At 33.2% G+C, this 23,949-nt stretch overlaps 1 protein-coding gene across 1 annotated transcript; it reads left to right on the top strand.

The window, feature by feature from the left end:
• The first annotated feature begins 12,521 nt into the window (after positions 1-12,521).
• Positions 12,522-14,669, top strand: LOC145286453 (uncharacterized). The gene has a single exon (XM_080135363.1). The coding sequence runs from the start codon at positions 12,522-12,524 to the stop codon at positions 14,667-14,669; it is 2,148 nt and encodes a 715-aa protein (XP_079991489.1).
• Positions 14,670-23,949: the final 9,280 nt, after the last annotated feature.

Below are 23,949 nucleotides of genomic sequence, written 5' to 3'. Positions count from 1 at the left end.
ATAAGGATGTGTTTTTTTTCTTTTATAACATCAACAATTGTCACTTTTAGACAATTTTATTCTTTGTTTCTATCGTCTGTGTCGTCTTAATGAGATATTTTCTTACTTTATACTCTATTTCGTTTTTACAATTTTTCTGTCTATTGATTACCTATATTTTTTACTGTTGCGTTTAGTATTGATTCATTATATATAGTTTTTCTTTCTCTATTTAGGATTCTTCTAAAACGCTGTTTTTTTTGTCCGTTCGTTTATCTTTTTTTCTTGGTTATTACAATTTATTAATCTGCGACTTCAGGTAACAAAATTAATGCATATCTTTCTTTATGGATGTATCAATACAACTGTACATATATGGTACCAAAGAAAACGCTTGTTTGCACACGATTGTGCGTTGCGGAGGATTTCTATATATATTTGCACCGTGATGTGTTTGATTGTGTACGTGGCACTAATAAATGTCTTTGGGTTCACATCATAAAGGAACAATATGCAACTGTGTAACGTTGTGTTTGTTATGTGACGGGCAACAGCCGGTCACATAACAAACACAACGTTACATAGTTGTAAACACAACAGTACTCATATATTAAATGTCTGTTTTGTGGCCCGTGATTCGTCTCATCTAGCGGTGTTGGTGCGTGCGTGTCAGGACATATAACGTAACATATACATCATAACATACCTGTCTCATGCTTCATTATGTATTTTGTCTGTAAAATAAAGGCAGGTATTTTCAAATTTAATGCGTCCTTGGAGAAAATAGTTACAACAATGTATGATTTATACAGTTCTAATAGCTTTGTAGAAGATTAATGAAGACATGTATTAAATATAATTGCGAAGAATTCAGAAATTTTCATAGGATGTGATATGTAACATGCATCATTAATTCATACATTTCGATGTCTTTCATTTTGCAATAAATTCAGAGCTTTACAGTAACTACAAAACGCGGCATATGTAACCCAATTCAGATTTTTTTAGTTGCTGTAAACACGTTGAACCAGAGATGTGTTCTAATAGGAAACTCCGAAAGAAATATTCATGTTGATTATGATAGTGTAAAGCCTGACGATTGTTCTTACTCTGAATATGCAATGTTGCCCTTTGGCTTTTTCTTCTTGTTGGCGTCGTTGAAATCATTTTCTAGTCACATTCGATGTGTCATGAAATGTTACATCAAGTGGTATTCGGAGAATAATTAATATATACTGGATGACCCTTATGCTTCACACAATTGCTTTGAAACGATCAAATAGTATTAAAATAGAAATGAAAATGATTGAACATGCGCTGGACGAGACACTTGATTATGGTTAAGGAGAAATAATTTCATACTTTACTGTTTTAAGGCGAGATTAATAGGAGAAAAAGATCAAAACATAAACCAAGAAAATATTTAAGGTACCAAGAAAAATAATTGAAAATCCTTGAGATGGATGTACATAACTGGAAAGCCCAAGTGACAAAGCGATCACTGTGGAGAAAGGCAATCAGAGAAAGTTGTAAGATTTTCGAAGAGCGACGTGTAGATCTTGCTGTCTTAAAACAGGTTTTAAGAACGCAAGATAAAAACATACCGTTAGAGAAATTACAACAGGAACTGAAGTACACTCTATGTAGCAGATACCTTTCGTCAAAAGCTGGTTATATAAGTCATCTTAAATCTCACAATCAAAGACAGGAATGACAGTCATATAAACCCCGTAAGAGTAAGCTATTATAGTTGTGGTCTATTCAGCTAATGTAAAACTGACCTGACACAGTATTTAAGGATTCATAATGTTATCATGCGACCACTTTTACAAGAAGAAAAAAAATTATATCACAGATGTGTATTTTCACGTAGGAGTAAAGCTGGAGTAAACACGCACCGATGTGCACACATACGAACATACTTAACTGGAGGGATAAAAAAAATCTTTCAAGAAAAAGCAATCATCCTCTACGCATATATATATATATATATATATATGCATACCCAGATACAAATACGTATGCATATATAGTCATATGCATTTATAGATACATATGTGTGCATATATATATATACACATGTGTATATATATATATATATATATATATATATATAGGTTTATATACGAATAGATGAAAATACGTATGTGTATACATGTATGTATCTATACACATATATATATATATACATATATATATATACATTTATATATATAAATGGAAACATATGGTTATTAAATTATATCTCATTTTATATTTATACAATCTTCAAATTTATGAAAGTCGATGTAACATATATGCATATAAAAAGAAATAACAAATCTCCAGATTTTGTTAACCTTACCGTTTATATTTTTAGTCTGTTAAAATGTTTAATAATTGACAGCAACTATTTTGTAGCGCAAGACCATTAATTTAATTATTATGTTTAATTTTTAATCGTCATCACATCCGAAGAATGGGAAATAATTTAGTTTAGAAGAAAATTAAAAGAATATAAGTATTTTTTACATAAATCCGAAAACATCGAACCAGTAGTTGCAATCGTGTTTTGTGGTATTTACGCCATAGTAAATTATTACTGTCATACCAACGAATCAATATAATGTGTTTATATTGATATAAGTAACACTAAAATATCTTATGCATTTGTTTTTGATTTATTATTTATAAATAACTTATATTTATTTTCTCAGATTATATAAACAATTTTTAAATCTGGAATTTAATAATTTCAAATTGCAGGATATATAATAATACGACGATAAAATACCAAAGTGAGGAACTACATATTAATTAAACATCAAGATTACCCATACAACACGTGTATTACCTTTAATTTACAATAAAAATAAATAATTGGTGGTCTTCATCTTAATATTTACGTATATTTGACGTAATGCTGGTCATTATGATTACATAAATATTCCACATAAAAATTTGAACAAATTAAGAAATTCATAGAAAGGTAGTGCTTATATTAGTAGAAGGTCAACTCGGCATAGGATATCACATTCGGACAGCAAAATGTCAATTATACATACACCAATAGGACAGAGTATGGAAGTCCAGCAACAAATCAGTTTTAGTAGAAATGTTAAAAAAGAAAATAAAACGGCAAATAAAACAATGCAAACAAGTTTCTCAAACTATGCACATGCACGGTACTTTTCATTGCTGTTTAACGTGGGCGTATTTGCATGAGCATGATCAGCGATAATCCTATTTAGCTGCAGGTGTTTATAGATAATCAGACTTCATCAGTCGTTTCTGATGGGAAATGCCATTATATCTATCTATCTATCTATCTATCTATATATATATATATATATATATATATATATATATATATATGCGTGTGTGTGTGTTTTTTTCTGTGTCTTTGCCTGTGTCTCTGTCTCTGCCTGCATATGCGTGTATGAATACAGGAAATAATAAGCTGAAAACCTATTTTCTTGAATTAACCGCGGGATTCCCACGGATGCCATTAGTCTGAGTATTATTTAATGTAAATTCAAGAAATGGAGATAATATATATCTTTATAATTCTTTGTACTAACAACAATATGACTAATGGTATATCAGCGCTGACACAATGCCAAAATTTCAAGGTGGCCACCTGATGAGCCTTCTGTTTTGCTAACACTTGCAAAGTTTAATCATGAAAAAATATTTATGTATATATGTTGTAGATGACTAAATATAAACAACGAAAGTAGATAATTTTTTCTTCGTAGATCAAATGTTCTGCTTCAGTTTAGCTTAGTTAAGGTGTAAAAGTGTAATTAAATAAAATCTAAAATGATATGTTTACACCTGTCAAGAAATACATTTATTTTGTAAATGCTTGATGGTTTGCCGACGTATCTACTTTTACGTTAACGGTTATAATTTAATTAAATTTACGTAGGGTTATTCCACATTTCTTCTATCTCGGGCGGGTATCAAATATAAGCTGCTGATATAACGGCATTATATAAAAAGTGTCGCATTGCTACATATGTTCAAAGAAAGATCCAGATTTGCATTAATGTTTATAGCAAGTGGCACTATCAGTTATCGTAGTGCTTCATTCAAAAAAGAAGGCAGATGTAAAGAAATTATATCGAAAATGAAGAATATTCGATGCAAAATATTCTGCGTTCGCATTTAATAATAGTTGCTAAATGATTTTTTTTTGTTATAAGTAATGGTCGAAAAACTTTGCAATAGTGTAGTCAAAATTATAAATATTATATAGATGTTTGGGCCACTTACAACTGTAAGCAATCACTAGATTGTGAAGCATTATATTATATATATATATATATATATATATATATATATATATATATATGGAAATAATGCTTATCTCTATATGTAATATTTTGAAGAAATTCTCATCTCGACCAAAGTACCGATGGTTTGCATAATAAAATGTCAAATAAAATATTTTTATGTCTAGACTATTATTAACTATTTCATGTGAATTTAAGACGCATTTAGTTGTTATAAAAAAAATCCTACACTTCATACAAGACGCAACACCATTACAATCGTGCCCCTTGTTATGAGGAATTAGTTTCTATTTTCCATCTTAATATCGTCCTCCTACACCCCTAATCATCACCAGGGGAATTTTTCACTCCCGACATATAGGAGCTTTCATCCTTCGTATCTGGCTCATGAAATCATAGACATAACATAATCTTTCCAGTTTTCGACTAAAAAATGAACGTAAATATTAAAAAATATTTTAACAAATTAAACATGTAAATATTTCACATATGTTAAAAAAAATAAATTCAAACAACATAATAATTGTATACATTCTTGCGATTTATTGTGTATATTTTCCGAAGAAAAAATAAGATATTTTTCTTCTCTCTCTAGCGTGCGCTTGCTTTGTACATATTTCGAGTAATTATATTATTTTAAGAATTAGTTGTTTTTTCATATACTTTATTTAACAGTGCTTTACATAACCTGCGCCATTTATTACGATCGTCGCCAATTTGTAAAATCAACTTTTTTGCAATATGATCTACTAGATTCGTAAATTTTGCGTTTTTTTGGGAATTTAATCGTTTTAAGATATATGAAATATTCACATTTAAAATCTGTTAAACTTTTTTTTATAGTTAACGATATTTTATGATATTTGTTTTACACTCTAATAAAAAAAATTATATCAAAAAAAGTAGACTTGTTTATCAATTGATATTTATTTAATCGTATATCTTTTCAAAGAACTAGGTTTACTTAACTTAATCTATATATATAAAAATGTAGAGTTGGTTCGTTCTAAACAAATAAAACCATGTTTATACGTTACCAATTTATTTGAAATTTTCAGACAAACCATTTGTAGAGTCGAGGTATGTTTTTATGTTATTAAAATAAATTTACCTAATTAAAATTGAAATATTAAATAAAATAAATATATTTATTTAATCCTTGCTGCGAATCTATTCTGTTGATAAAACTGAACTTCCGGTTCGATTCATTTCACAGCCACGAATTGACAAAAGGTTTCATTTTCTGTTAACTCGATAAGTAAAAAAAAAACAAAAAAAAACATATTTTATTTGTTTATCTTCCAAATTTTTTAATTTACACATCTTTTCTTTATTATATAAGGCCAAAAAAAGTTTGTTGCTTGCTTCTGAGTTTTTTTTTTGTTTTTCTATAAGATTACTCGTGTAGAGAGTGATCCGTGCTGAAATAATGTTATTATTTAAAAAGTCATTCTTAACATGGGGAGGTAAGGATGTTTTGTACCTATTCTGTACTATAACTTTACAATTGAATAAATAAAAAAAAGCATATCGTAAAACGTTATTTAAACGTGGAAATATGATTTAAAAAATAGCGCGGATCGCTCTCTGCATTCGCACCATTTTTATTTATTGTTGTTGTTTCACGAATTTTCGGCCAACTATTCCTCTGGCCTTCATGAAAAGAAGTCCTTTTATAAATGTTCAGTAACTTTTTCCTTTTATTATTTTTAATTATATTATGAGTATTATATTAAGAGTAAAACTTTTCTCATTCATGAAAGGAGTTAAGCCTACGTAAATAAATAAATGTTTGTACACGTGACAAATTATCAATAAATGGTTTAGTTACTTTTTTTAAACAATGTTTGTTAAAGTGCGAAAGGCGACGTTGTTGTATACTCCCGTGCTTAATTTCTATACTTATAGGTTTTTGGAATTTCTTTTCACTGATTATTATTGATTGGACACTAATTAAACAGATTATTAAAAAAAATGTAAAAAAAGAAATCATTATTTCGACATTTGAAAGTGGTGCTCACTTTTTAGTTACAACGTTCTGATAAATCAGTCACCCATTTTGTAAGCAATAAAAACGCGGTATATCAAAACCATAGAAAGTAAAAATAATGAGTCTCTACCGCATTTATAAGTCAGAAATATATTTGTTTCTCAAAGAAAAAAAATAGAGAGAACAGGACTTTTTTATTGTTTTCATGAAAATAAAGTTTCGAGATTTTTAATTATTTTTTTTTACTTATTTAGTCAGTTTGTGTGTTTTTTTTAAATTGTTTTTGTGAAAGGTGAGTTTTTTTTTTCAAAACATTTTTGTTTCTTTTTAATTTTTTTAAAGTATTATAAATTTCACTAACATGCTGGAGAAATGTTTAATAATTTGGTATTTTTTTAGATTAGGTAGGTCCACCTCCACAATTTTCCTTTCAATGACGACATTTATAGGTTTCCGAGTATGCTGAACACGCAAATTGCATTGAAATTTTGCGGAAATAAATAGTTGTATTATGCATTGTATTCTTCGGCGGCCATCTTTTTACGTGCACACGCGCCATAAACAAATACACACACGTAAAAAAGATGGCCGCCAAAGATTACAATGCATAATACAACTTTTTATATCTTGATAACTACTTATTTCTGCAAAATTTCGATGCGATTTTCGTATTCAGCATAGTCGAAAACCATTTCAAGTCGTCATTTAAAAGAAAATTGAGGAGGTGGACCTAATCTAAAAATTTACCAATAATTTTTAATCCCGTACGCCTCCCGATACATTGCTTCGTCAACATGCGACCATTTTATATCTCCCGAAGATACTTCCGTATTTAGAAAAAATATATAAATAACTAAAAAGTGACCGATTTACCAGAACGTGGTAACTAAAAAGTGAGTATCCCTTTCAAATGTTGAAATGATTTTTTTTTTCAATGTTTTTTCATAATCTGGTTAGTGTTCAATCAATAATAATCCAGTGAAAAAATGTCAAAAAACCTATCAGTATAGAAACTCCACCACGTAAGTAAATAAATAAAAAAATGTTACGTGCACATGCGTTAGCCTTGACTAGGGGGTACTAAGGGAACGACTATTAAATAATTCTGCGGGTCGCCATGGAACTATACGCCCAAGGAGTATCAAAATAGTTTTCATGATATGAAGAAATTTTTTTTTCCGAAAAGTGGGTGATCACTTTTCCATCTAAATTTAACTTAAAATGAGCACCCACTGTCTGGCCACCTGAGGAAGGGGCATTTATTTTCGTGTTTATTGGCTTAAAGGTTTTTTTACAAGGCAGTTTGGTACGCGAATGCATATTTAACAGTTTTCGTTTATGCTCACGCATATCATAAACAAAGGCTACGTCTGTGAAATGGAAAATAGTCCCAGAGTTCAGGGGTTAATACCATGCAAAAGAAATCAAACAAAAAGACTTTTTAGCCAAGAAACACACAGAAAGAAAAAAAAATAGCATCCATTTTTTTCTATCGAATTCATTTGCTGTTTTTATTGAAAACTATTTTCCCCCGGATTTTTTATATAATTTTCCATTAAGGGCTGTGCGTCTCACGTTCGTAAATAACAACTTTTTTTTTGTAGATTTTGGTGTGCTACAAACGAATCTGCAAACCGTTTCCGTCACAAAAATAGTTTTTATGATATGAAGAAATTACTTTTTCGAAAAAGTGGCGATCACTTTTCCATGTAAATTTAACTTAAAATGAGCACCCACTTTCTAGCCACCTGACAGAGGGGGGATTTTTTCCCATGTTTATTGGCTAAACAGCTTTCGTTTATGCTTACGCATAGCGTAAACGAAGGCTACGGCTGTTAAATGGAAAATAGTCCCAGAGTTCAGGGGGTATTACCATGCAAAAGAAATCAAACAAAAAACTTTTTAGCCAAGAAACAGAAAAATGTCCCTCTCTCAGGTGGCCAGAAAGTGGGTGCTCATTCTAAGTTAAATTTACATTGAAGAGTGATCACCCACTTTTCGAAAAAGTAATTTCATGAATATCATGAAAACTTTTTTTTTGCTACGTAAACGGTTTGCAGATTCGTTTTTAGCACACCGAAATCTACAATAAAATAGTTCGTTATATATGAACGTGAAACGGGCCTTAAAGTAAAATAATACCGGACTTTTTTGAGCAGATTTGCCGTTTAGTTGTACAAATATCCTCACACCAGGTAATCACTAAAAGGGATTTTTAAAAGTCGTCACCTGTATCGAGCAAAAGTTTAAAACCACCGATTATATGCCAGCCTACATCATGGTAACATATATTGAGTGAGTTCCTAACAGTATTTTTAGTTTAAACTCATTTTCCCAAAATTTCCCCAAACTTAACGTGTTCGATACAGTCTGCCGCCATTTGTATTTTTCAGATATACCGATAAACATTGAATGTTTTTGAACCGATTATACATTACATAAAAACACTAAAATCTTATCCAGTTAGGTAGAACACTTACTTTTCTTGCCTTTGATAACATTTATTTGTTATATATTTATTTTTTGACAACTTCTTTGTATCTGTGTTTAGTAATATAAACCCTTTTCATTTAATGTAAGTTTTTATCGGCTCGAAAAACAGTGTTTATTGGTGTATTTGAAAGCTACAAATGGTGGTGGTCACTGTTGATTACTTTAATTTAGAGAAAGTGAGTTAAAACTAAAAAACTATACAAAATACTGTCAGAAACCTACCGATTATGCCAGCCTATGTCATGGTAACATATGTTCGGTGAGTTTCAGGCACTGTTTTGTATAGTTTTTAGTTTTCAACTTACTTTCCCAAACTTAACGTATTCAAAAGAATCCGTGACAATTTCTGTTTTTTGAGCCAATTAAACATTTTACATTACATAAAAACACTAAACAATTATCCAATTAGGTAGAAACGTAAATTACCTTACCTTTGCTTTAATTTTTTTGTTTTTGGACGACTTTTTCGAATCTGTGCATAGTACCCCCTCCCCCCACCATCAACCAAATATTAATTACTAACTCACATTTTTTAAAACAACAACAAAAAAAGCATTTAGCGTTTCAATATTTTTGCTACGTTCGGCTTCATCCACTGATTGTTGGTCAAGTCCAAAACATGAATGATTGACAGAAACTCTCGAGGATCCAGATCAAGTTCTGCAAAAGTACCATTTTTTTCAGTTTCGCCTTCTTTTTCACTTTTTGCAGTGGATTGCTGTACTAATATAAGAAACATGCATTTTCCTTTTTATTAAATTTTTCCATTACGCCAAATTGAGCCACTGCAACGCGTGGCAGGATACAGCTAGTATGATATATATTTTGTCAAACGTTTTAGATATTTCAAAAATATATGGATTTACAGAAACATGAAAAGAAAACAATGAATATGTCACATTTTTACATTTTGTTTTTCAGTTTCAAAACGTGAATGTGCAATAAAACGTAGGTTAACAATTTTAAAAAGTGAATATTTCTACGTAAGTTAAATTAAAATTAAATTCAAACAACATAATAAGTACGAATCCAGTAGTTGATATTGGCGTAACATTTATTTATTAATCGTTGACGATTGTAATAGATTTCGCACCGATTCTCGAGATTGTGCCCACGTTGACTGTGATGCAAATTTGTATATTAGTGTTATGTAATAGGTGGTATAAGATGACGTATGTATTATTCTTTGGTGTTGACTGTTCGTATTAGGAAGAGTCTTAGTGGGTTCATGTGTGTTATCATGTTGTGAGATGTTAGATATTATATATATGCATTGTGAGTGTTCATATTGTTGAGAGATGGAGACATTGGGGAGATATAGAGACAGGGTACATATTTCTACAGGACCACCAAGCCTGTAATTCAACTAGTAGAGCTTTTTGAATATCTCGAGAGATAGACTGAGAGATAGTGCGTCTAATATTTACGTTGACAGTTGTACATTTTTATAAACACAGAGTTCATATTAATATAATTTCACTTTACCTTTGTTTTGGTAGAATCACACGATACATGAAGGCAGCTATAAACAGGTACGATGATACGTTTATTCTTCGACCGGTCGGACATGATTTATATTTCAGGGATTCAAAGTTTTACCTGGTTATCTCGTAAACCTCTCGCTTCCGAGAGGGTGCCTTGACTCTAACGTAGGATCGGTCTGATCTCCTCTGCTTATTTCCACTGACTGATCTGATTCTCTTCTTGCTTCTCCTCCTATATTGAGAAATCATTTCTGCCCTTACATCACGCGTATGCCTGGTCAACGTGACTATAACTCACGTGTTTCCAACATGCGCGATTTGCACGTTTTAAACCCATTTCTGACGTCCAGGAAATTTCTCATTCTCTTTGTTGTTTTAACAGAATCACCAATTTAACTGGGCATTCTATTTAAACCTATTGTTCTTTAAAACTTATCTACAGGGTTCAATCCTTGCTTTATTTGATATCATTTTCATTTAACTAATTCTCTTTTATTTTTAATTTACATTAAAAGGGGACAACCATTTTAATGTAACATTAGGTACACCTCCGTAATTTTCCTTTGTTGAGAAGACTTGAAGCACTTACCTGCGACTCTCAGGAAGAGTGGCAGCAAAAACCTTTTGTGTGGGCGATGCCTCTTTTTATATTGGTAGATGTTACATTTAACTTATTTGATTGGCTAACTGGATTATAAGAGGGGTGGAGTGAACTGAATTTTGGTGGTGATTTCAGTTTGGGATTGGAGTTGAAGGAAATTGAATCGTTACCCTTATTACCAGACCGACAAGGTTCTACAATTTTTACCTAGTCACAGGTCGCAACAAACCATTGTTGCAAAATCCTTGTTAACCTCTACCTTTCAGTGGATAAATTTTCCACACTTTGCAACATTGATCTGCAGACCTTGTGCATTTTTTTGCCCCCTTTTTTTCTTCTGTTATTTTTTATTATTATGGCCGCGGAACAAATGTCTTCCCTTGAGGATTCCTTAGGAATGCAAGAAAAACCGGATCACCTTCTTGAGGCCCTTTTGGATACGGAGGAAAGATATAAAAACATTATCGGATACACATTAGAAAAATTAAAGAAAAGAGTCGCAGTGGATGCATGTGCCTTGAAGAACACCACAGACAACATAAACGAGTGGCTTTCTAAAGTAGACCAAGTTCAGGAAAACTTGGTTAAATTCCTTCCTAGAGATAGGGTGGCACCGCATGCTTATGACCTTATCAAATTCAAAGAGGAGGTGAAAAGAGATTTACAAAACTTAACTGCAGAGGTTCACAAGGATGATTCTCCTCCCTTCATGCTCCCAAATGTAATGCAGCCATCTCAAGTTGACACCTCTATGTTTAGGCCTAAGGTCAAATGCCCTAGTTTTGATGGCCTGGACTTTGAGAACAAATTTGCATTGAGAGATTTTCTCACTAGATTTGACTATTGCACTTCGGGATTAAAATCAAGGAGAGAAAAATTAACCTACCTCAAGACTTGTGTTACGGGACGTCCGTTTCGGCTAATACATCATCTAGAGGAGACATCCAATAATTATGATGCCGCAATAAAAATTCTTAAGGATAATTATTGGGATGAAGAGGGCATTAGAGAGGAGATATTCTCTAGCCTATTCAAACTGTCCACCCGAGGCAGGTATGATATTGAATACCTTAAAAACTATTTGTCTCAGGTTAAATACGAGTTGTCGGAATTGGACTCTATGTTGGGATATGGATTTATGGAAAGAAATTCAGGCGGAGGGGCATTAGCGGCTCATATACTGTTCCAAAGACTGCCCAACCGTCTTAAGGAAGAATTAGTGAGGTCTGTAGGGGCACCGCATCCATCTTTAACTTCTATTTTAGATACGGGCATCAGGATCTTAAAATCCTGGAAGGCTGCACTCCCTGAAGCAAACCAGAGAGATTTGGATTATGGTAGCTCTCGTAGATACATTCATCCAGACAGAAAACCTGCAACCTTTGTTTGAGGGATGGTCATTCCACTCAAGTTTGTGAAGAATACCATACATTTCCTCAAAGATGGCGTCGTTGTCGAGAACTCGGACTATGTTATAGGTGCACAAGTAACAATCATTTCAGTGATTCGTGTCCCTGTAAAAGAAGCCCTAAGGGCAATTGTGAGCGATGTTCAGCCCAGGACCATACCGCAATCATGTGCCCTATGCCATATACATCAACAAATGAATGTATCAATACCAGTTTGGGTGAGCAGCAGTGTATTTTGCCGATTACTACCATCGTACTACAAAGAGGGGACAAAGCTGTGAAGCTGCGATGTTTGATAGACACGGGCAGTCAAAATTCGTACTAGGTGGAAGAATTTTGCAGGATCTGGCTTGTGACCCAAGATCTGTCTCAGAGGTAAACCTTGAGATTGTGACGTTTCTAGGAAGGAAAACCTGCAATTTTCAGCGACTTACCACAACAGTGGAGTTGACGCCAGGGGTAAAGCGGCAGCTACCTATCCTTATTGACAAGGAATTAGACATCATTCATACAGTGGAGCATTTGCCGATTGTGGTCGAGAACCTTACGAAATTGGATTACACCCTGGATACAGATTTAGGAAGAAATGCCAATATAACTTTGGAAGGGTTAATAGGGGTAGACCTGTTACAATTTATGGAACCCCTACAAATGATAAAATGTATGAATGGGAAAGCTTGGCTTTCCCCACGAGGAGTGATACCTTTTGGGGATCCCAGGAATTTCATGTTTCCTCACCAAATTAAAACGATCCAACGCAAGGTTCCAGTTTATGGAGAAGTCATGAGAACTGTTAAGTGTCCGACCTCCATTGTTAATAGTGTTCTTGACGTGTGTTCTTCTTATTCGGACCCCTATAAAGAAACTTTTGAGGACAGTACTGTAGAAAGAGGTCTGGAGTGGATTTACAGTGTGGAGTCTTTGGGGCTATCAGAGAATGATACCTTGTCCGACTATGATGCCCAGAAGGTAGAGGAGTTTATGAGAAATATAGAGTTTAAGGAGGGACGGTACTGGGTGCAGTTACCGTGGCACACTGATAAATTAGCTCAGGTGCGCTCTAATCACCAAGTAGCCCTCAAGGTGTTAGATAGGGTGGTACACACTCTGGAAATGAAGGGCCTCTATGAGGAATATTTAGAGGTTTTTGCCGAACAAGAGGCAGAGGGCATAATAGAACCCTTTCATTGTTCACCTAAACAGTTCCATAAACATGTTTGGATCCCTCATCGACCAGTCTTTAAATCCGAGAGCATAGCAACTACTAAAATGCGACCAGTCTTCAACTGTTCATTGAAGGTCAAGGGAGGAGTATCCTTAAACGAGGCTGCATACCCAGGGGTAAATTTAACCGGAAACATGTTAAATCTAACTCTACTCTTTCGGACTAATAGATATACATTATTGGGCGACATCAGGAAGGCATTTCTGATGATTAGATTATCAAAGCAATCTGATAGAAATAAGTTTTGCTTCTTTCTAAAACGGGATGATCGTCTGGTATGTTACCGTTATACGACCATCATCTTCGGCTTTAACGCAAGCCCTTTTATATTGAACTGCATATTGAAGTATCATGCATCGAGATTTCCAGTTGATGATTGCACCAAACTGTTGAATTCAAATTTTTATGTTGACAATCTGGTCAGTACGAATAATTCGGAAGGTGTGTTGAGAAAACTATATCATGAAATAAAGGAAAGATTGAAGAAAGGAGGATTTGATCTTCGATCATGTAACACCAATTGCCCAAAGCTACAGGAATTGATGAGGAAGGATGAGACTTTGACAACTCACAGTTGTCCATGGGAAAAGGTTCTGGGTTACAGATATGACCCAGAGTCGGACTCCATCAGCCTAGTCCAGCGAACTTGTGACCCCAACTTAGCAACAAAACGTCAAATACTATCAGCCGCATCCAGTGTATTTGACCCATTGTCTTTATGTCTCCCAGTCACCATTCAAAGTCGCATATTGGTGGGAGAAATGTGGAAGGCTAATATTGATTGGGATGATCCCATTCCAAAGGAAATGCAGGAAAGGTGGAGATTACTAGCTAGTGATTTGTCGGTACTTCATTCGTTATCGTTTAGAAGACAGGTACTTGATAGCGATACTGTTGCGGATTTGTACATATTCACAGATGCCTCAAAAAAGGCATATGGGTGTTCTGTATATGCAGTTCAGGGAGGTATATCTTCTCTGATTTTTGCTAAAGCAAAGGTGGCACCATTAAAAGCTAAAACCTTGCCAACGCTGGAACTATTAGCAGTTTTTTGGGGAATTAAATGTCTTAGTAATATCTTGAGAGCCTATCAAGGAACGAAATTTGGAAGTTTGTATTTGGCTGTAGATGCCCAAATTGTACTCACTTGGCTGATGTCCAAGCAGAGAGCCATAAAAACATTTTCACGAAGAATCGCCTCAAGGATGTGACACAGATGGAAGAAGTGATACTTGCAAATTACAACCTTGCTATCAGGTATAAATATGTGCCTTCCAATCAGAACCCTGCGGACCTAATGACTAGGGGACTGACAGCAGCTAAATTTAAGGAAAATTTCTCTTTTTGGAGTGCTGGACCAAACTGGTTGTCTGGTGGAACTGTCTGTTGGCCTGATAGTACTTTGGATTGTCTTAGTGCAGACAACCAGCAAATAGTTCGTACGAACCTGTTCTACACCTGTAATGAGAGCTGGTCTCAGCCTATCGTCGCCTTTGACAGATTTTCGTGTTTTAACAAACTTCTACGTGTGGTCTCCAGAGTCTTCGAATTTATATCCAAAGCAAGAGGCAAGGAACTGGACTATAAACAGGCTGCTGCTGACTACTTGTTCAAGACAATGCAACAACAGGCATTTCCCCTTGAATTGAAGTTCTTACGTGCACCTCATGATAAACCCATTCCGAACCTTGTGAGTCAGTTAAACCTATTTCTGGACAAGTCTGGTGTCGTCCGCTCCAGAGGCAGGATCAAAAAAAAATTTACTCTACAATATGAGGTTTTAAACCCTGTATTGCTCGGGAAGAATCATCCCTTGACTAATCTAATTGTGAAGGATCAGCATGAGAGGGCTAAACACTTGGGTGTGCCGGCTACACTTAGTAGAATCAGGATGTCAGGATTTGGGATATCTCAAGGCAGACAGGCTGTGAAGGGAATATTGAAGGACTGCTTTATTTGTCAGAAAATCAACTCGATACATTTTCCGTATCCTAAGATGACAGACCTGCCTAAACATAGAGTAAATCTGATAAGGCCATTCTTACATACAGGGATTGATTATACAGGACACCTGTGGGTTCAAAACCAAAATCTTCAATCTAAGGTTTACATTCTCATATTTACGTGCTTGGAAATCAGAGCGGTGCATTTAGAACTGGTTGAGGACATGACAGTACACACATTTATACTGGCCTTCATCAGGTTTTCAAACATGTGGGGCTTGCCTTCTCACATATATAGTGACAATGCAAAGTCATTTCTTGCTGGAGTTAGTTTACTAAATCAGGCCCTAACTTCTTCCGAATTTGATGAAAAATTTGGGCAGTATAATATAAAGCATGTTAAGATCCCTCTTCATTCGGCTTGGTATGGAGGAGTTTGGGAACGCATGATTAACACATTAAAGGAATGCCTCTATAAAACTGTTGGAAGGTCTATTTACAGTCAATCTGAGTTGTGGACAGCCATTTAAGATGTCCAACGGGCAGTGAACAATAGACCGTTAACCTATGTGAGTTCGAATGACTCTGGATTGGAGGTAATTACGCCCAATCACTTCCTGCGCCCAGATAAAAACCCTGGACTTCTTCTTAGAATAGAGATTCAACCAATTAATGAAGGGGAACTGCCGTCCAGACAGATATTGTTGGAATCTTTGAAGAACCGGGATGAGCTGCTCAAGGAGTTTAAACGGATATGGAACGAGGATTACTTACTCTCTCTTCGAGAACGTAAACAAGATCGTTATCCAACTATATCTAATAAGGTACGACCTGGAGATATTGTGACGATAAAACTTCCAAACAAGTCTCGACCCTTCTGGGCATTGGGGAGAGTAGAAGAATTGTTTCCGGGAGACGATGGTATGGTACGGTCGGCACAGATACGACGGGGTGATGGGAGGGTGAGAACATATTCTCTTAAACATCTATATCCGCTAGAACTACATGCGGAATATGAACCAGAAGAGGATGGTCCGGAACCTAGTTATGATGACTGGGAGTCCATAGAAGGAATTTCTTGGTCAGAAACCAGTTTTGAGGAACCCACTTTAGTACAGGAGAGTGAGCAGGTTTGGATTTGTCCCGGATGTAATAAACCTGATGACGGATCGGCCATGATCTGCTGTGATCAATGTGATAACTGGTTCCATTTTAGATGCGTTGGGATCAGTGCAGCTCCGCCAGATGAAAAGGATTGGGTTTGTCACCACTGCTCTGGGGATCAAGAATGAGGAATATGTATATTGAGAAGGCTTTACAAAATCAATAACAATTGATTTTGTTTTCTGTTGAGTGGGAGGGTGTTGAGAAGACTTGAAGCACTTACCTGCGACTCTCAGGAAGAGTGGCAGCAAAAACCTTTTGTGTGGGCGATGCCTCTTTTTATATTGGTAGATGTTACATTTAACTTATTTGATTGGCTAACTGGATTATAAGAGGGGTGGAGTGAACTGAATTTTGGTGGTGATTTCAGTTTGGGATTGGAGTTGAAGGAAATTGAATCGTTACCCTTATTACCAGACCGACAAGGTTCTACAATTTTTACCTAGTCACAGGTCGCAACAAACCATTGTTGCAAAATCCTTGTTAACCTCTACCTTCCAGTGGAGAAATTTTCCACACCTTAAAATGACGGTTTTTATGTTGCTTTTGACTATGCTGATAAAATAAAAAAAACTCATTTAAATATTGTGGAGACCAGCACTTTTGTAGATATAAAGACCTGTATTATGCACAGTAATTCACTGACTGCCAGACATGTACGCACGCGCGCTAAACAAATCTACTTTCTTCTTCCGACTCTGCCACCTTATAATTTTTGGGCGCATTTGCGGATGAGTATGTTGACAACGATTATCACAGTTAAATTAGAGGAGAATTATCCCCCTCTGAAAAACGTGGTTGACTACCTCGAAAACCGTTATTTACATAGGGGATGTTGGGGGTGATTATTCTGAACGCCGTTTTGAAGATAGGAGAGGTTTGCGGTGTCTTTTCCAAAAGTTGTTCTTAACATGGGAAGTTTGAAATGTCTATTTCAAACGTTGTTCTTAATATGACAATTATCAAGGTAGTTAAGTAAAAAAATCTTAATTATTTTCTTTTAGACGTTGCAAAAAGACAACATAAAACTGAAATTTAATTAACAGTATTGATTAAAGAGTTGAAAAAATGAAACCTCGAACAACAGACGAAAACTGCTAGTACTGCTACTACTGATTTCGATCACTTTAAACAGTTCATATACAATGGGAACCCCTAACTTCTAAAACCCCTGTTTATACTTTCTTTAATCATTCTGAATGAACAGTTTTCGAAATTTTACTAATTTATACTAGATTACGCATTCCCTTAACTGTTTGTTTTTAATCAAACAGTGTCTGGATGTTATCGCCCAAAACTAGCAATAATCACCTGTGAAACCAGATTATTTCATTTCGTCCACGGCCGCCAGTGTCTGCAATTGGTCAGAAATATCAGTGGCCAACGTAGTTTATAGCCAACCCCGATTAACTGGTACCGCTACTTCAATCATATTTACTTTGTATTTATACAAATCGTCTAAATTACTAAGCTCGATGTAACTACATAGTATATACAAATACATGCCAAAGGTTTATATTTAAAAGGTTTAGGATTACAATCTTGTAGTTTATTTCTCTTTAAGCATGTTTCGTGGTGCAGAAACATTTATGTAATTTTTATGTCTTTTTCAAAATTTAGTTAGCTCTTAATAATAAAGAGAATATTAACTCTGAAAGAAAATAAAGCAAAATGTGCATGATTACAAAGTAAGAAATTAGGAAAATAAGTTGTAATAGTGGGTTTTTAGTTACGTCATTTTTTTTTAAATTTTATGTATAGTCCCCAACACTAAATTTACGTAGTAATAAATCTTTCACACAATACTATCGGAAATAACAATAAAAATAAAAAATAGATAGAAATTACGTACGTTTTTATCCGCACAAATACTAAATAATTTATCGAAGAATAGTTTATCAAATTATTGACGAATTTTATCAAAAAAAGAAGCCAACTTAGGAGAAATTATAACCGAAATATTATTAATTTATCCGTCTCTACAATTACTAATTTAGTAAAAACTATAAGTTCTAACAGTGCAAAAATAACGAGGAGATTATAAGAAGGTGTTTACTTAACAGATTAAAATATTGAAAGGAAATCACTTTGAAACTGTAGAAATATTTACAAAGGACTTTGATAGACAAGTGGTTCATTTTTAATATAGTATATAAACGTAAAGGAATTGTGAAGAACAGAGAAAGAGCACATGTTGAACAAACAATCTGCCAACGTAAAAAAGGTTTTATTACCATATAGCATACACTCATGAGCAAAAAAAATGGGCCACGAGTGAAAGAAAGAAGACATCGATTTTTCCCTATTTTTGTAAATTTTTACTGAGCATTTCTATTTCGCATATTATTATTATTATTATTATTATTATTATTATATTAATAGCCTATAATAAAAGTGAAAATAATAATCCTAGAAATGGTAAGACAGCATCTTGGCGCGGATATAAAAAAACGAATTGCAGGATTAAGACAGTCCCAAATGAATTACAGTCAGGTTTTTGATATTTTAAGAAAAGAAAATGTGAAAACATCTCTTTCTGCAGTAAAGCGAATTGGGCAAAGGTTTGAAGTCGAACACTTGGTAAAAGAGAAGTCTGGATCTGGTCGCCCCAGAGCATTCCCTTTGAATGGTGGCCACATACTTAAATGAACTGTTTTAAAGGATGTAAGGAAAATTTCTGTTGACCATAGCAAAGATTCAAAACAGAGACTGGAAGTTCTCTGACTAGAAATGCATTATCTAGACGAATTAAAGAAAATTAATTTTTCTCTAAAAGGCGTGCAAAGAAGCCATTTTATCTAAGAAGAACATCAATGATAGAAATAGATTTTTCTCGTGGTTTGTCATGAAAGATACAGACTGGTTCTGGAATGTTTTCTGGTTAGATAGAATCAAGATTTTGGCGTGTTAGTGATGCTCCTGAACGGTGCAATCGAAGAACTGGAGAGAAAATTTCGCCAAGTTACATAAAAACGACAATCAAACACGGGAATTCAGTGATAATAGTGTGGAGAACTTTTACTGCAGCATGAGTTGGGAAATTATTAGAGTTGAGAAGTCAATCAATGCAAAGGAATACATTTGAATATTAGAAACCGGACTGTTACCAAGTATCCAGAAGCTGGGTATATCCCAGAACATTATTTTTCAACAAGATAATGACCCAGCACACACTGCTAAACTAAATGAATTGGTTTTCTGATAATTAAATTAATGTGATATTTTGGCCAGGTTAAAGCCCAATCCAGAATATTTGGCCCTTAATATCTCGTGCATCGGCCGGAAGAACTTTTGAGAACTATGACAAATTGTAGGAAGCTGTGTACAGCGAATGGGATAGCATCTCCTCTTCAGAGTGTTCCACTTTGGTTGAGAGCATGTATAAAAGGAGTGATTTTAAAGAAATCAAAAGGAAATGCTATTCCATCCTAAGCATTTATTAAAGAAATGTTTAAGTTTTCTTGTTCAATTGTTATTAGTTCAATATAGCTTTTAGAGCAATAAGATGTATAAAATTTGTTTTACTCATTTTTTTGGCTCACGAGTGTATACCAATTATAAATAATAATAATACGAAAAAAACATAGTTACCAAAATGTGTAAGAGAATTAAGTATCATTAACATTTAATATCAATTTGAATTGGAGAAAACTAGGATTTTCTAGTAAATACTCATCAAACAATTCTGGCCGTACCCCCTCTGCAGTCTAGGATCACGTCATATAATAATATCTAAAGAAAGCTTACTAAAACAACCTCAGAAAGTAATTAACCATTTTTGCACCGATCTGGATATATCGTGTATTGACTAAAACATGTGATAGTTAAATATTACAAAGATAGATTCAAGGAGATAACATTAATTGAAATAAGTAAATAAACAATGTATAGATATATAAAATTAGATAAAATAAATATTAAGGAAAGAAAAGCTGTAATAAAAAGTCAGCAAAAACCCAAATAAATAAATCGAATGTAATAATATAATATAGACATTAATCATTCGGTGTAAGAGGATAACATTTATTTAATAGTGAAGAGCATGAAATTAAGTAGTATATTAAACATCATTTTGAATTAAATTTAAGCTGATAATTATGAATGTAAAAGAGTATTTTAAATTTTATTTAAATAAAAGTAAAAAATAAACTATAACTAAATATATAGAATGGTCGGTCCGGGATTTTAACGTTAAGTTATTATGACCTGAAAATAAATCTAAATATATTATTAGAAGGGGGATACTGACTGCAATTGTAATTGAATCGATCTATATCATAAATTGGAATACATAATGCATAGTAAATGAGAAATTTATTTAAAAATAAATGTAATAGGGAATTATGACATAGTAAAGTTTAGCAAATAATATTATTCAAGATATACATGTTTGAACCAAACTATTAATCTGATATCAATATTTAGACATGTTAATTATAATTGAAATAGTATTTTTAATTATAATAAAAAGGGAAAATGGGAGAAATTGAAATAATAAGTTATAATGGTCATACAAATAATTCTAATACAAAATAGCATGATTGGCGTTAAATGCTTACATGTAAATCTATATATAAATTTAAGTAATGTACAAAAATATTATATAATAAGTGTATTTAAAAAATAAATGCAATAAGAAGAATACGTAATAAGCAATTTTCACAGAATGTAGCGTACTGGAAATTCTCAGTGACATATTTATATATAATGATTACAAATTAAACATACTAATGTAAGTATTGGATTTAACATAAAACAGTAAACTTAAACGAATAATAAATTTATCAAGATAGAGCATTAAATAAAACCGTTGTAAATATATAATAGTCCACATCGAATTAGAGGTAAGATTCTATTTTGGAATAACAGTGTAGATAAATAGAGAATAAAAACCAAAGTAAATTAAATATATAAATAAATGTAAATGGTATGGATGAAGTTGAAATATATTTAACAGTAAATAATCTTGTCATGAAAATAGCAAGAATTTCTGCAGTCTTTTTGTTATATAAGTGATTATATGAAGAATGAGATATTTCAAGTCAATATTTGAAAAATAAAATTTGATAACAAATATACATGTAACAACATTCATACATACTACGTTGACATTTAGAAACACAACTGGCAATATTTACGTCCTTCTCAACCAATCAGATGTATCGATTCATTTCTATCAAACTACAACATGATATTTTCCAAGCTATTTTTATACACTGTTTTCCGTTAAATAGTACATATTTTTAAAGGAAGTATTTATTGTTTGTGGCTTGTTACATACCGTATGAAATTGCGTAAAATTCTAAAAAGATATCCTAATGTTAAATTTTCTTACGCCTTGTGAACACGGAATAATTAACGGACCTACCAGTGGAAACATATAATATCATCGGGGTATAACAGTACGAGTGTATTAATACACATTTTTACCAATCTGTAAGTTTGATACCACTAAAAACATATATTCATTTTTACTTTTCACTAAGCATTATCTAATAAAACATGCTACATGCTTACATGTAAATGTATTTTGTAGTTTAAACGATTATTCATATGCAATATGTAATATTCTATTTCGTTGTTTCATATTTATTTTGAAATTAAGATTTCCGCCATCATAAGGTTGAATTTCACCCACGATTTTGCTATTGAATATTTCTCTCAGATATTTCAATCTTTCCTCGTCTTCTCTTTATTGGACATCCTAAGGGAAATTGCGATTGCTTTCTACGGATTCTTTAACCATGTTTGAAGTATCCACTTCCTAACCTCAACATGGCTTCGCCAACTCATTGATCCTCAAAAAACTCCAAATGTTTCAGATGTTTCCCACCGGCAAATATTGACATTAAAAGGCAAAGACATACACATTTGCATACGGCGAATACACTAAACACGAACCTTTTTCAAAAATATCCTTACACATTCCTTTGAGTTTTTTTATAATTCCCCACGATAGGCCTTTTGCTAGAGTAACAACATCTATATGCTACAGGACATAAGATTTTAACATTTTAGAATGTGGCTTCTTGATAAAAAAAATACTAAGAAAGTTTTTTTTTCGTATAGCTTATCATGATAAGCGTATACATCATGATCTATAAAGACTGAATGATCCTATATTACAAACAAGTGGGTAAAATTAATAATTATATCATATTTTAATAATGATATAAACATTCTTTATTCTATTTAAGGAACCCACATTCATGCCATCATATTTTTTTATTTTTCGTGATATGTTTTGTATATATATATATATATATATATATATATATATATATATATATATATGTATATATATATATATATATATATATCTTGAATTTATTATGAGAGCGAGACGGCAAGAGATATCTATGTATATGCTTAGATATTTTTACTTGCATATTGCCATTGTAAGTTATACATTAGTAAATATAGTCTATCAAATGGGCATGTATTTCTTGTATCTACCCACACAATTATAAAATAAATTTTAAAAATTGTACAAATAATTTATGTAAATTTTCCCTCCGTAATTAGGATTGGATAACTTTTGACTCAGAATACAGTGATAGTAGGAATATTCGTAAATATTAAGCTGCTACACGGACGCTTTGCTCAAGTAATTATACATAACACCTTATTAGAATGAAATATTTCCCAAATATAACTGAATCCTAGAAGTGAAAATACATATTATGCATGTCATAAAACCTATAGAAAAATACAATAAGAGAAACACAGACGTTTACAAGCCAATTTTAAATAGATTTAGAATATTTCATATATTTTATCATGCTAGCAATTGTGTTGCTGTTGTAATTTTTTGTGGCGTGAGTCACATTCTCCACACAGCTCGTTAATATCATATGGCAGAATTATCTAACCTGAATTAACTACTCGTTGGTCAAAACCATTCGTTAAACCTGGAAGAATGCTGGCCAAGCTGTTCTGTACCATGCTGACACGGGTTCTCATTGAATATACAAAAAAATGGTCGGTTTAATAGAACACTTTGACATTTAACTACCTGAATAATTAGATTTGCGGTTCTTTGCCTGAAATATTTTTCATTTACTCGCGTAAAGGTAGAAAGGAGCAGAAGACGATAGATCCTGAACAATTTGCCTTTAAACGAGTGCCGTGTTTGGCGCGTAGACTATGAATTATCACGTTGGAACTGACCCCACCAAGTGCACATTTCAAAGAGTGGCCCGGTTAGCGGTGGGTATACATTTTTGTAAACTAAACTGGTGTTTCTACAATAGTTTAGAGGTCTGATCAGGCTTGTATATAGACAGTTAAAGTCTTAATCGCTATATTAATACCAGAGCATATATATATATATATATATATATATATATTTTTTTTTTGCATGTCTATATACTTGCTCACTATT

Source organism: Euprymna scolopes, chromosome 10, assembly GCF_053919585.1.
Source record: "Euprymna scolopes isolate OS-2025 chromosome 10, ASM5391958v1, whole genome shotgun sequence".
Lineage (NCBI taxonomy): Eukaryota > Metazoa > Mollusca > Cephalopoda > Sepiida > Sepiolidae > Euprymna > Euprymna scolopes.
Note: the sequence above shows the minus strand (reverse complement) of the source record. Positions and strands in the feature narration are given on the sequence as shown.